This window comes from Thermobia domestica, chromosome 15 (assembly GCF_964235325.1).
Source record: "Thermobia domestica chromosome 15, izTheDome1.hap1.1, whole genome shotgun sequence".
Taxonomy (NCBI): domain Eukaryota; kingdom Metazoa; phylum Arthropoda; class Insecta; order Zygentoma; family Lepismatidae; genus Thermobia; species Thermobia domestica.
Window position 1 is genome coordinate 187,585,481 of NC_137468.1, and position 16,352 is coordinate 187,601,832.

A 16,352-nucleotide genomic window follows, 5' to 3' on the forward strand; every position below is an offset into this window, starting at 1 on the left:
TGAAATAAAATATGACTGTGAAAAACTGAAATAAAATATGGCTGTGAAAAACTGAAACAAAATATGACTGAAAAACTGAAATAAAATATGACTGTGAAAAACTGAAATAAAATATGGCTGTGAAAAACTGAAATAAAATATGACTGTGAAAAACTGAAATAAAATATTTCAGTTTAACCTCACACGATTATGCCCTTAAAGCAAAGGGAGACGATGATTAACGCAAGTGAATGATAATGGAAGAATTGGTGGATTGAGAAAGTGGGAGGAAATGAGAGTACATGAGAAAACCCACGGACACGATGCTGTCCACCACAATCTTATTTGGTCGCGGATCTAACCAGGGACCCCACACACCAGAGGTAAGTGCTCTACCATTGAGCCACCCAAAAGATAATTATGATTAATGAAAGTAAATCATTATGTAAGAATTGGTAGGATGACAATGCGGGAAGAAACATGAGAAACCCCAAGAGAAACATTGCACAGCGTTGTTGTGCACCACAAATTTCATATGGCCTGGGATAGAACCAGGAGAATAGCCACAGGGTCCATTGGATCCAGACCCTCCCCCCCCCCCCCGAATCTTCCTGACTCAAGGCACATTTGTACACTTTCTTAATAAAACTATCCTTGTTTAATGATTGGTGTAGCATGACAATTTGATGTTCCACTTCATTTGCACTCTTTCTCTTATAACAGCAATCTGCTTTTATCATTTTTTTCCTGAAAATACAAGAGAAAGTATTGTACAATTACTTATTATTTCTTTCGGATGAAGAAATATACCGATTTAATATTATATAGACGTCTTGGCTTGTGGTATTGAGCCCTCACCACACAAACATTTCTGGGTGCGCGCCTGCATAGAACCAAGGCTGCTCGCATCAGAGTTTAGCGCTCCAGCATTGACAAGGGAACATCTTATACTGATAGGAGCGTTGCCAAATCAAACAATGCACAATCGATAGAGAAGTGAAGAAAAGTGAGAAATCCAAAGTTTTACGGGCCGGCACCCCAAAACACAGGAGATACAGAGGAAAGAAGAATCTAGAATCATGTGAAGATAGCAATGCAAAAGATACACTGACATAGAAATAACTTCAAAATGATATTTACACAACAGTATAGTAAGCAAACATTGTACCCACAGACATGCTCAATAACATCATATGTAATGCAGTGTTGACAACTGAGCACAAAATGAAGTTTTGTTAAATGACCAACGTTTGAAGATAGGCCTATATGAATTCCTATATGGATTTCGGATGTAGAAGAGTACATACATTACCAAAACACTTCGGAGCGCTTTATCAATAGCAACACTGAAAAATTAACTACCAATAAACTGTGAGGTGACACAATATTATGTGCATCAGAAACGTGAGCCTGCTAGTCAATTGTCAATCCAAGAGCATGCATAATTTCAGTTTTGTGTGTTGTGTTTGATACTATTCTGATTTTCAACTTGGGCAAACCTGCTTTGAAACTGTGCTTCGTCCTTATTTTCGTGCTTCAGTAATTTTATTATTGTTTCTGGTCTCAAATTTTGGTTTTAACTAGTTAGAATCGTGTACTGTATGTTCTCTTCTACATCCGATATTCATATAGGAATTCATATAGGCCTATCTTCAAACGTTGGCAACACTGTACTTCAGGACTTCACAGGAATGGTTCTACTCCTAATTAGAGTTTCTAGATGTTACAATTTGTGTTCCGGGCCATTTAAAAAACTTCATTTGTGTTCAGTTGACAACACTGCTTTACATATGATGTTATTGAGCATGTCTGTTGGTACAATGCTTGCTTACTATACTGTTGTGTAAATATCATTTTGATTACTTTAATCATTTTGAAGTTCTTTCTGTGTCAGTGTATGTCAGGGGCGGATCCAGGACCGACTTCTGGGGGGGGGCGGTGGGTTATCATACTGCTACTTTTAAGGACTCCAAACTTTGGGATGGGTTTTATTTATATATATAAAATAAGAGATTCCTCTTCTGGGGGGCATCGCCCCGATTGCCCCCCCTGGATACGCCCCTGGTGTATGTTTTGCATTGCTATCTTCACATGATTCTAGATTTTTCTTTCCTCTGTATCTTCTCTGTTTTGGGGTGCCGGCTCGTAAAACTTTGGATTTCTCAATTTTCATCACTCCTCTATCGATTGCACATTGTTTGATTGGACAATGCTACTATCAATATAAGGTGTTCCCTTGTGAGACACCTTGCCTCGCATTGGTTAAACTAGGCACATGTGAGGGGAAGAGGACATAAGTAAAATTTGTGTAATGTTATAAGTTTGCACATGTACCTAATGTGACAAGACTTTTCCATTAATATTTCCTCAGAAAAAGAAAAAATACTTGATTTGGGTGTGTATTTTCTTTAAACTTTCCTAATATTAACCCTTCTGGTTACAGCTAAATTTGATCAAGAATTTTGGGGAGAATTTTCCCCCAGTCATTGAAAGATAAGTCGTGAAGGCAGTAAAGAGGATCAAGCGAAGTCTTCATTCATAGAAGTATGGGATATGGATAGCTATTGTCAAAGTAATCGTTACCCTGAAAAAGTTAAAGGATTTGATTCCATCAACGAAATCGATCCAGATAATGACTGTACCTGTCTATAGCAAAAACCAGAATTTTTAAAAAAATTTTTTGCTCAAGGGTTATCGTTTGAAGTAACGGACGTACGTACTAAAATTACAATCTAGATAAGCCTACTAGCTTGATCCTAATAACATAAGAATATTAGAGGGCCCGCTATCGGGTTGATCCTAATAATATTACAATCTTAGCATGATCCTAATAACATTACAATAAGTCCCACTTGCGTGAAGCTAATAACATCAGAATCTTATAAGGGCAACTTGCGAGATCCGATAGCATTACAATCTTATAAAGCCCACGAGCATGATTGTAATAACACTACAATCTCCTAAGGCCCACAAGCGTTATTCTAATAACATCACAATCTTATAAAGCCCACGAGCATGATTCTAATAACATTACAATAAGTCCCACTTGCGTGAAGCTAATAACATCAGAATCTTATAAGGGCAACTTGCGAGATCCGATAGCATTACAATCTCATAAAGCCCACGAGCATGATTGTAATAACACTACAATCTCATAAGGCCCACAAGCGTTATTCTAATAACACCACAATCTTATAAAGCCCACGAGCATGATTGTAATAACACTACAATCTCATAAGGCCCACAAGTGTTATTCTAATAACATCACAATCTTATAAAGCCCACGAGCATGATTCTAATAACATTACAATAAGTCCCACTTGCGTGAAGCTAATAACATCAGAATCTTATAAGGGCAACTTGCGAGATCCGATAGCATTACAATCTCATAAAGCCCACGAGCATGATTGTAATAACTAGAGACCGGATGTTTAGGCACTAAAAACCTGGAAAATAGGCAGGCAAATAGGCACTAAAAATTTAAAAAATAGGCAGTAAAATAGGCACTAAAATGTAACTCGAAGTAATGAAGATAAATACTCAATACAATTAAAAAATAGATTCAACTCGTAGATAATGTTCAAAGAATATAGAAACATACTTGTTTGTTAATATCTTCTTTTATTGTATATATAAAAACGAAGCTTTTTTATGCATTCCAAACTGGGTGAACCTGAAAGATGTGCACATAGTTCGGGAGCTGATTCATGACATCAAAAGAAGACAAAAAGTCCTGTTGCATGTTGTCGAATTCCGCGTCGTGTACGAGTGACAGGGGGGCCAACTTGGAATCCAAAACCGAATCCTGGCAATTGAAACGAGACATAAAGGTGTTCACATACTTCGGGAGGTGATACGAGACATTCAAGAGAACTTTTTGTCTTCTTTTCATGTCACGAATCACCTCTCAAAGTATGTGCACATCTTTCGGTTCTGTTCCAATTGTCAGGATTTAATTTTCGATTCCAAATTGACACTCTGTCAGTCATACACGACACGGAATTCGACAAAATACAAGAGGACATTTTGTCTTCTTTTGATATCACTAATCACCTCCCGAAGTATGTGCACATCTTTGAAGTTCACCATGTATATATATCGTAACGTACCACGTGCTTGTGTTTACAAACACTTAATATGTGTGTATTATTTATGTTATATAAATTATATATTTTCCCAATGAAGGCTTATTTTGAAGAAAATTCGTAGAATAGGCAATATTAGGCACTAAAGCAATTATTTAGGCAGTAAAGGTCGAAATAGGCAAAATAGGCAAAATAAAATTGGCTTAAATCGAAACTATAAACCCCCATATAAACTTTAAAACGTTATTTTTGACCATATCTATAATAATAAAGAATAGGCATTTTGCCTAACATCCGGTCTCTAGTAATAACACTACAATCTCATAAGGCCCACAAGCGTTATTCTAATAACATCACAATCTTATAAAGCCCACGAGCATGATTCTAATAACATTACAATAAGTCCCACTTGCGTGAAGCTAATAACATCAGAATCTCATAAGGCCCACAAACGTTATTCTAATAACACCACAATCTTATAAAGCCAACGAGCATGATTGTAATAACACTACAATCTCATAAGGCCCACAAACGTTATTCTAATAACACCACAATCTTATAAAGCCAACGAGCATGATTGTAATAACACTACAATCTCATAAGGCCCACAAACGTTATTCTAATAACACCACAATCTTATAAAGCCAACGAGCATGATTGTAATAACACTACAATCTCATAAGGCCCACAAGCGTTATTCTAATAACACCACAATGTTATAAAGCCAACGAGCATGATTGTAATAACACTACAATCTCATAAGGCCCACAAACGTTATTCTAATAACACCACAATCTTATAAAGCCAACGAGCATGATTGTAATAACACTACAATCTCATAAGGCCCACAAGCGTTATTCTAATAACACCACAATCTTATAAAGCCCACGAGCATGATTGTAATAACACTACAATCTCATAAGGCCCACAAGCGTTATTCTAATAACACCACAATGTTATAAAGCCAACGAGCATGATTGTAATAACACTACAATCTCATAAGGCCCACAAACGTTATTCTAATAACACCACAATCTTATAAAGCCCACGAGCATGATTGTAATAACACTACAATCTCATAAGGCCCACAAGCGTTATTCTAATAACACCACAATCTTATAAAGCCAACGAGCATGATTGTAATAACACTACAATCTCATAGGGCCCACAAGCGTTATTCTAATAACACCACAATCTTATAAAGCCAACGAGCATGATTGTAATAACACTACAATCTCATAAGGCCCACAAACGTTATTCTAATAACACCACAATCTTATAAAGCCAACGAGCATGATTGTAATAACACTACAATCTCATAAGGCCCACAAGCGTTATTCTAATAACACCACAATCTTATAAAGCCCACGAGCATGATTGTAATAACACTACAATCTCATAGGGCCCACAAGCGTTATTCTAATAACATCACAATTTCATAAAGCCCAGAAATTCCTTTCACGTTTTCGGCACCCTATAACTCCGAAACTATCTACTTTTGAGCACAAGTCCATCTGAACTTTTTTCCTTATTTTGATGTGGGGAACACGTTCTCAAAATATTGTGACACACTTTTGAAACACCCTCTATATTTTTATCTGCAGAAGTTGATGGTGGAAAGAGGAACACTAAAATTCACATTTATCAGACCGTGTTGGGAAGAAAGCTTGTTTTGATCTTTTATCATTTTAGAATGAGTGTTAGTACCTACTTCATAGTTTTCAATAGCTAAACGTTTAAGGAACGAAAAGGGACCAGTGGTTTTACTTCCTAAGTTATATTTGTGTGTGTGTGTGTATTTTCTAATGCTTTTGTTCTTTAATAGACTTGCCTCCCAGCTGGAACTTACTGTGACGTCATCAGTGGAGACAACGTGAATGGCCAATGTACTGGAAAATCTGTAGAAGTTGGAAATGATGGCAAAGCATATATTGAAATCCTTACAACTGATTTCGATGGAGTCTTAGCCATACATACCGAGGTATTTGTTTTTATGTTTTAATTTAGAAAGGAATGTTCTCCTTATGTATTTTTAAGAAGCTAAACTATGAGAAAAGTATGGCCGCTCTCCGAATGGGCAAGAAGGAACAATTGTCCGTTGCTGGATTTTTGATAGGGGTTCAGTAGTACATGTCAACGCATAAATGATTAACTTATTCATACATTCTAGTTCTAATATATTTATATAAAATACTTAAGCATTACAGTATGTTTACTGTAATTAATAAAGTACAGGGCGTTTCAAAATGATTATCGGAGATTTAAGGTTTTGTAGTACTTATTACAATTAAGTTACAATTATAAACAATACATTAAATGAAAGAGCAACTCAATTAGTTTTGTACGCACGCGTGCGCATGCACTGTTTCCTCTGTCTACCGTTAGAAAACCCTAGTAGCAAAAATGACGACTAGTGAGCAGAAAGCTTTTTGTGTTTTACATTTTGCAAGAACTGAATCTGTAGTTACATTGCAACCGTTTCTGTCCAGACGCCTACAACTACGTCAGTTACTACAAGCTCTGAAACCGACAGACTACGATTTATGTGCCAACTTTGCAAATGAAATGTTGCGCATGGCGATAAGGATTTTCTGCATCGTGCCGTCTTCAGTGATGAATCGACATTTCACATAAGTGGTTAATGTGAACACTCATAATGTTCGAATCTGGAGGTCAGAAAATCCCCATGAGATGGTACAGTTGCAACGAGCCTCTTCTAAATTGAATACGTTTTGTATTATATATCCCGGCGGAAAGTTTGTGTGAAGTGTGACGAATGGTGCTCACATTGAACTCTTGTAGCAAAAACTGTTTGAGTTGCTCTTTCATTTGGATGTATTCATTATAATTGTACGTTAAATGTAATAAATACTACAAAGTCATAAGACTTCGATATTCATTTTGAAACACCCTGTATGTAATGTAATATACGTAAATAATACTTTTTTTTCACATGAAGTGTTATGTACACGATCATTAAGTTTTGTGTTTATTTGTAACTTCGCTTTGTATCAGTCTTTTGCCCCCTCTCCCCTGAAAAAGTCCTTTAGGTGTTCATGTACGAAGCTGAATCACTTCTAAAATAATGAAGTCATCAACAAAATTTTTACTACATAAAAGTTCATAATATATTTCATAAAAACACGATTTTCTTAATGATTTAGATAGTTTAACTTTCTTAACACGCTCAACAAATGTTTTTCATGAGCAGCTTTGTCGGTCAATTGTCCCTCTTTAACCGAATTTAAAAATGGGTAAAGTTTGTAGAGCACTATGCAGTAATTATGCAATTCCAGGGATAGTTACTTGGCTATTCTCCGTTATTGTGATTCCCTGATGGTGACTTTCGTTGCTTTTCTCCATAATAAGAATATCGCCTTGGCTTTCCCTCTTGATCAAGGACACAAAATCAATCACGGGTAAATAAAATATATACACTTTCTAATACAAAATATTAACTATTACTATTCATAGGAATCCAGAGCCATAGTTTGAAGTTAAACTACGAACTACTAAATTATGAACATTTGCGTCCATACTACTCACAGTTGTATTTTCTTTACTATACTGACAAACATGATCATTTAACTTAATTCAAATATTTACAAAACAAGTCGCTAATTATGATCATGTTTAAAGTTAAGTAAGAAAGCAAGCAGGGATGCTATACAGCAACACGGAATAAAACTATATATTGCCAACAAGAGTTAAAAAATTATTTTTCTTTCATCTCTAGTATAAGATCTAAAATATAGATCGCTCTTTATCTAAAATATAATATATTACAACGATAGTGTATATTTTTGTAGGTACTTCTAAATATTGTTTCTATTTACGGGCAAAAGTGCTATTTAAAGGGCATAAGCTATTAAGAAGAAGAAGAAAATACATGAAGAAATAATTTAAATATTTGTATTATTCCAAGGATGTTATAAATAGAGGATCTGCCCATATGTATCTTCATCCTATTAAATCGATGAAGCCAAAAAACAACCGAGCATCGGCACGTCTGATTGGCTACTCTTGTTTCTGTCATCGTCTGATTGGCTACTTTCGTTTCCGCCATGATTATTGGCTCAAAACATTGCGATCCTATTGCGATCAAAACATTGCGATCCGAGTAGGGGTGTAGAAACTGTGATGTATGGCTTCAAGATTTTGTTGTAAGAGCAGATCCTCTATTTTATAAGATCCTTGATTATATCAAAATATTTCTTGTTTTCGTTGCCATGACAACTTGTTTATCTGGTTGATATGGTAATGTAGAAAGAGATAGAACAAAGAACCATATTGTTATAATTGGATGTATATTATTTTAATGTGACAAATAAGGTATATGTGGAAAAATATATAATCTAAAAGTGCATAACTGTAGTGCAATTCATTTGTGATCTCGTGAACTTTATAAGTATTCAAAATATATTTGAATCAGAGAAGATAACGAACAAATAACGTTACAATATAAACTTTTCTTTTAAATGTGAGCAACGTTTTATTGAGTAAGAAAAAGTAAATTGAAATAATTCTCATCTTTAGTTTTGTTCTCCTTTGTTCCCGATTCAGGTAAAGTGAAGAATTTTCCACCTTCAGCCTTTGACTGAATAATTTTGAGGAATAACCACGAGTAGAAACCCATTCAGGGCGAAAGCCACGGTACTTAAAAGCCACGCAACGGCTCCATGAAAAGAACGATTGAACAAATATCGGGAGGGCGCCATACTAATTGCTCGGAGGAATTATGTCATTAATAGATGTCTGGTGATGATTTTAACTATAACATTAGATACAATTCAAAATAAACATGTTTCAAACATAATTCTAGATGATTTACTTTTTGTTATTAAAGATGTATTTTCAGGGCCGGTATGTAGACAACCTAGGCGGCTACCTAGGGCGGAATGGCGGGCTTTTTTTAACACGTGGTCTATCAACATTAGCCAAAACGTATGTGCGTCAACGCCCTACACATTAACGAAAAGTGGGATCACTCAAGATCGATTACTGCTCACCTATATGGAGTGGGGGAACATCTATCTGTCCATAGTATACGTTTCTGTGTTCACACTGTTCATTCTATGGGTAAATAAGATCTCCTGCATTATCTGAATATCCAGACTGCGAATGCTCACAGAAATGTCACTGACCTAAATTTTCTACATAAGATAATCAACGGAAACAAGGTTTGAAGCCTTACTCCAAGTATTATCTCTTCATATTACTCTCCGTGTAGCACTAAATAACCTCTTCCACTTTTCCCACCTTAGACTGTCGGTTATTCAAAAGTATTTCTTTGACAGAGCATCAAATTTATATAATCAGATCGTGCATGTTTAATTCTGGCGCACCGCTCGAGACTTTTATTTAAAAAAAAATAATTGTCTTATACATTACTTATGAATTCCATAGAGAGAGGCATTGGGAGTAAGTTTTATTTCAATTAATGCTTAAACAAATCGTAAAAATGTGACGATCTGATGAAAATATCACGAGTGACAAGGCTTCACTTTGTTTTGGGTTTGGGAGAGAAGGAAATTATGGGGGCACAGACGTGATTTTCGCCTAAGGTATAAAATATCCTAGAGCCGCCCCTGGGTATTTTGATGTACGCCACAAAGAATAGGGCGCGCAGAACATTTGCTTGATTGCCCGGGTGGCCAGTCCACCCCTGTGGCGGGGAACACAAAATCAAATTGATATGAGAGGCATGCTGAGATTATGTTATGTAATAGAACGCAGTAGTTACTCTGAGAGACTAAGAGTATATTTTTTGTCTAGAAAATCCAGAGAGGTGATTCTGCATGATACAGAAGATTTTCTGTACCAGATTACGTACAGGTTTGTTGCTTAGCCAAGAGCAATCTATACAGCCGCAAATAGGCGAAAAACAAGTGTGCCCTCCATCGGTACGTGCAGAATACAGAAAATATTGTTTGCGTACTTTGATAATCATTATTTGGTTGTGTACAGACTATACACCAGTGATCGCCAAACCGTCGATCGCGAGCTAATAGTAGCACGTGGGCACATTTTCAGGAGATCGCATTAACGCTCCGATCGGGTAATCTTGATTCCTTCATTGAGCTGATCTACCAACAGGGGACACTGATGACAACAACTGCTTGTTTCTCCTGCGCAACTGCCATTCTCAGCCCCATCTCACAGTTGGTTGTACACGTGTGAGGTTGTGCACACCATGTTCTTCGTGTGTATATTAGACATTTACTAAATTGGATACTTTGATTCCACATTTAGTAGAAATGTAAGTTTAGGCAATAAACAAATGTAAGATTCTTTTTAAAGTTTGTAGTTGTTTTGGTTGGTAACTCACAGCAGGATTTAAAAATGATACACTGTAAAAAAAATAAGGTGTTGAAACAACACAAAATGACTACCACTTTAGCGTGTTACTTGTGTGTTAATTCAGCACAAAGTTTTTTTTGTTCGTCGTCCCGTTTAAAGGGTTGGACCCTTTCTTCGGGTAAGTGCTGTAATGTAGATCAATTGTCTCTACGGAAATGTAGGTGGTCTAAGGGTTGTCAGGTTTATTATTTCTTTATTCATCATATTTATATTAAACATACATGGGTTGAAATGATTCCAGGAGAAAAATATATAACATAAGCAGTAATAGGTTAATGGTTAGAAGTAAATATTGGCAGTCATTACATAAACAAATTATGAGAGGAAAAGAAAGTTGAGGGCTGCAGTAAGAAAATGAACAAATGTAATGAATGGATGAAATGCAGTGCTTTGGACGTCACATCACAAGGTTATGTTAGCTCAGACGAATGAAGTTATCTTGTGTTCCTGAGGCGATTCAGGAACTGATGAAAACGGAGGAGGCCCTTGTTGATAGGTATTACTGTGCATATGATGGATAGATATGAGATGAAAGTTCATGCGGTCGGTAGATTGTATAGATTTCGGGGTCCAATATGTCATCATCTAACTGTAAATGATATAATGTCATGAAGTGTTGGAGAGGGGTGTCAATGAAAGTTGGTGGTGCATCGTTGTCACTGTCGTAGCGGAGTATATCAAGTATCATATAATGGGGCTGTGCCATACGTTTGCTGATGTAACGTATACGAAGTTGTTCGAGATGCGTTAATAATGGCGGAAAATTGATTATCTCATAAAGTAAACGTGTTGGATGCGGTAGGCTTATGCGGTAGGCTAGGCGTATAGCATGGCGTTCTAGTATAGCAAGTTTTTGATAGAATTTTAATGGACCAGGCTGTATGTCCATAGGTTAATGTACTCCGCATGAAGGTTTTATATGTATTGAGAACGGTATGTACCCTTAATCCCCAGGTTGTGCCCACTAATCGTTTGAGAAGATTAAGTCGATTTTGCGCTTGACCTATGAGTTTGGTGAGGTGTGAAGTCCAGATAAGATGAGTGTCAAAAATGACACCGAGATACGTAATAGTACTTGAAACTGGAATAGGCGTAAGATCAACCTGAAGGCGAAGTAGATTCGGGTTTCGATGCACTCGTAAACGGCGTCGACGTGGTAAGAAAACTATGGTTTGTGTTTTGGAAGAGAATATTTAACCTCCAAACATGACACCATCGCACAAATGAATCAATGGCTACTTGCATGGTTTTATTAAGTGATTGTACGGTGCGGCCAGATGTGAAAAAAGCACTGTCGTCAGCAAACTGAAATATTGTGGTGTTATTAGGAATAACAAGATCAGCGACGTACAGTAAGTATAATAAAGGATACAATGATGAGCCTTGTGGTACACCTGATTGCAGCAAGATAGGATGAGATAGCGTTCTATTGATTGAGATGTAAGCTAGTCGTCCTATTAAGAAGGAGTGTATGAAGCGGATGTACGAAGTTGGCAGGAGATAGTTACGAAGTTTATATAGTAAGCCTGGGTGCCAAACTTTGTCAAAAGCCTTTTCCAAATCAAATGTTACAAGGCAAGAAGGAAAACCTGTATTATGTTGATTGTAAATAGCTATGGTGAGACGGAATAATTGATCTTGAGTACTAAAATTTGCTTGAAATCCAGCTTAGTGTATTGGAAGAAGATTATGTGAGTGAAGATGGTCGTGCATGCGACGGACAAGGATTGTTTCCAAGATTTTGCAGAGACAACTAGTGAGGTGAATAGGACGATAGGATGTGACTTCTGATGGAGGTTTCTTTGGTTAAGGAAAGAGAAGCACTTTTGAGTATTTCCAGTCGAGTGGAATCTATCCAGTTCGCAGAATAAAGGTATAAATGGTGCTAAGAAAGAGTAGAAAAGAGTGAGGCGCTTGTCTGATGAGTACATATGTAACAGAGTGAAATCCTGGTGAAGTATTCCGTTTACCTTTAAGTGTATTACTAATAGTTTCGGGTTGAATCGGCATGGTTAGAGGATTATTTGGTTCTAAATCATGATCAGCAGACGGACGAAAGAAAGGAGAAGTTGCATCGGTATGTCGGTTTATAGTTGATTGCAAGCGATCTGATGTATGCCAACCGGGTAGAGGTGTAAAGATATCTTGAAAATAGGAAGCAAAAATATTAGCCTTTTCTGCATCCCTAAGGACTGCTTGATGATTATGAACAATGGGGTAAGGCGTACGAGAAACTCTACCTGTTAATTGATGGAATTTGCGCCAACATTTGGTAGGATGTGTTTCATTAGCTAGTGTGTTGCAAGTTTGAATCACAGGCAACAGTTCTGCTATCTTATGTTCATATATGCTAAGACACAAGAATAACAGATAAAGAAAACAGATGGAAGCACAGCTATCTGTGTAACTGTTGTTAGATGATTCACAGGTTTACAACAATATTATTGTGACCGATTACTGAAATCATAGAACATTATTTGTTACTTGGCAGAAGTGCCAAAGATATTTCGCAAAGCTTTGCTCATATTAAACGATAAATACCAATGCAAATTCTCTCAGATAGTCACTAGTTATTTTTGATATGCTCGGAAGGCGATGTCTTTGTGCTGAATTAACACACAAGTAACACGCTAAAGTGGTAGTCATTTTGTGTTATTTCAACACATTTTTTGCTGTGTACGGTAGCTCAGAAGCTTCATAAATTTGGTGAACACTGCTTTACAAAATCTAGAAAATCTGAACCACAGCACGAATTTTCTAGGATTGCAGTTCTCTTGCCATGGCAAGAGCACCGCTAGGAAAGCCGCCTGTACCCGGAATCTACGAATTTTGTTTTTAACTTAACTTTTCTCACTCTGTGCAAAATAATAGTTTACAGCAAGATGTTTCACATGATTATCAATTGGATGGATAAGATAGAAGGCAAAGTTTATCTATATATTAAAATGCTAGGTTTATATGTTTGTCTCCAAAGAAAAGTTTATATGTTTGTCCCCAATTCTTTCGACAATGAAATCTCGTAAACCACAAGGGCTAGAAACGTGCCGTTTTCACTGGTCGAAAATTTTTTGTAGATTGTCCAGTTCTAATTGAATATTTAAAAAAAAAAACATGGTCGTTATTTCTTTATTACATTTTTAGGGGTACACTGGAAATTTTTAAAAAATCCTATCCTACGAGTTATACATTCCAACACCACATACTTATATACAGAGGTTGTAAATCTCTCAGGCTTTTGGTTTATGGCCAATAATGATAATGAAAAATGAAGGATAACCATTTTTCCAGTCTAAGACGAATCTTTATTCTTTGGAGTGTTTTGCCCAATGAACACCATATATCACTGAGATTATAATTTATTGTGTGTGAAAGAAAGAAAATACTGATCATACATGAATTAGAAACTCGAACCGCAAGTAGGTTCAAATCTTGTAAACGGTGCGAGATATTGAAAAAAGTAATCGAAAAAATCTCCCCTTTGTGGTACCCCTTGCCGATTTTTATCAAGATGTCTTTCACTTGTGTCTGTAAAGGGACATGTACAAATGTTGTGAGGAATGACAAAGAAATCCATGCTGATATGTGAATGATGCGCTGTGTAGAGAGCGCAAGTTCAGCTACTCTTGTTCAATGTACTAATTTGTACTATTTACTGTTACCAAAAACAATGATTCAGGTCTATAATGAATGATGCTGAAAACATAAGAATAGCAAATAATAATTAAACATTTCACTATATTTCACGCTAAACAGTAGGTCACATATTTTCTGATAACAGGACCTAAAGTAAACTGAACTATCTGTTTCTGTTATTATCTAGATATGTACGATTACTGCATATAATTTTCTGTAGATAATAATTTGGTACTTATTATGGCAGAAAGCGCTATTTTCTGACAATATTTGTAACTGAGTGTACTCTAAAAGGTTGGATGTTTTATCATCTATACAAGTTGGCGTCCATATATGAAGAGGTAAGAGGGAGCAGTTACCTCTCCCTGGGATTGTGCTTAGCAGAAAAAGATAAAGAAAATAATATACTTGAGTACATGAGTGAAATGACTAATAGTCTATTCTCTTTTATATGTAAAATATGTATTAGTTTCGACTGTCTCTAGCCTCCAGGGTTTAAAAAGCAACGCCAAAAAAGAAAATCTTTGAAACGAAATTGCATAGTACATATTATTATTTAGATTGTATTTGTAATTCATATATCATTGTATTATTATTATTCTACTACTTATGATTCGACACCGCATTTTTTGAGGATGTGATTATCCCATATTCAAGTGTTCATTTATGTACGGAGTTAAAATTTCTGAAATTATGTCTGCGCCTAGTAGTAGGGGAGCAAATGTAGGAAAAAGGGCTTCCATGGCAGGTTTAGTGCAGATGTGTTGGGGATAGTTTTATTTGATCATAAACATCGTCTAAATGAAAACTAACCATGGTGGCACTTCATATTCTGATGCGGGTAGCGTTGGTGACGTCATCAAGATGGCCGCTAATTAAAACTGCAGGTCCGTTACTTTTGTCCAAGTTTGATTAACATGGCTCGTTTAAAAGATATTGCTGAGACGAGTAGAAATGGTTATGTACACTTTTGATGTAAAAGCAGTAGTTTCCGAGAATGTATTTTTGGCGCCAGTTTTCTAATTTCATACATATTTCGTTGTATGATTCGTACCCAATTGTATGATCTATGAAATAGACTACCAGGGAAAAATCCCACCGTGAAATCAACCATACGGACGCCAATATAAATATCTATTCATGTTTTGCCAATTTAATGTAGGAGATTTTATGTGCTTGTTGTTATTATTATTATTATTACTAACATTGAAATTTGAGTGACAGAATGTCTGTTTTAGCAAGCTGCAATATTTTCATCCTACTGTGACGATGCAAAGCGAAGTATAAATTATTCATAATTCTTTAAGCGGAGAGCTTAATAATTAAGCGGTTGATTTATATTAATTATTTCTTTATTTCAGTCCAAATTATAGTTCACAAGCTAAGAAAAGCAGAACAACATTGAATGCAATTTCAAACAGGAAATGAATTAACGTCTGCCTTGTGGAAAGGATACGTCAAGAACTTCTTAATATTATGTAATGCCTATATTACGTAATAAACAGAACCGTAATCTTCATAACTTCCTTGGTACAACAAAATCTGAAATTAAATGTAAATTATCTGTATTTTATCAATAAAATATTAATGAAAAATTTATATTTATTGATAGTTTTGATTCTTGGGCACAAATATTCAATAACATTTCACTCATTTACTTAACACTTCTGATTTTGCTTACTGAAATTAAATTTTGCTGTAGAGGCGGGGATACTTACAAGGGAAGATCCCACAAGTTGTCTCTAAAATCTGATTGCCACATAACACATCTGATAGAGCATTATGAGAAACGAACATGATAAAAATTTAGGGTGCTATGAACCAGAAGGATAGGAGCTACGGGGCTTCAAAATTTGAATATCCAAAAAATTATATCATGGAATTATGTACGTTTAAAGTAAATATCTTGAAAACTGTTAAAACAATCAAAACAAAGTTGCACAATACAATGAGAACAAAATGCCCTATCGAAAACCAAAAACAGTGTTGTCAAGAAGAAGCAGTGTTGCCAACTCAGCATAAAAATATTTTTGTTTGAAATAGCACCATATACAACTCTGCACAGATACACTATTATCATTAAACATACCAGTGAAGTGCAGTGGTGTAGTGTTGCACACCGTTGGAGCTACGTGTGTTGAAATTGTACAATGCAGAAGTCTGATATGTGGCAACAGATAGTAAGAAAGGAATGTCGGTCTCATACTATGAATTTAGTTCAAATGCATAGCACCTATACTATAACATAGCAAAATATCAGCAGTGTCAGAAAATATTGATGCATTTGAGAAACGA

The 16,352-nt window shown here is 35.9% G+C and overlaps 1 protein-coding gene across 1 annotated transcript in view; it reads left to right on the plus strand.

Annotated features, from left to right (window-relative positions):
* LOC145671389 (alpha-amylase-like) overlaps window positions 1-15,594 on the plus strand; it is a 72,851-nt gene extending 57,257 nt beyond the window's left edge. The window contains exons 10-11 of the mRNA XM_081740492.1: window positions 5,890-6,045; window positions 15,419-15,594. Coding sequence (XP_081596618.1) covers window positions 5,890-6,045; window positions 15,419-15,430 — 168 coding nt within the window. The 3' untranslated portion in view covers window positions 15,431-15,594. The remainder of the gene's footprint in view (window positions 1-5,889; window positions 6,046-15,418) is intronic.
* Window positions 15,595-16,352: the final 758 nt, after the last annotated feature.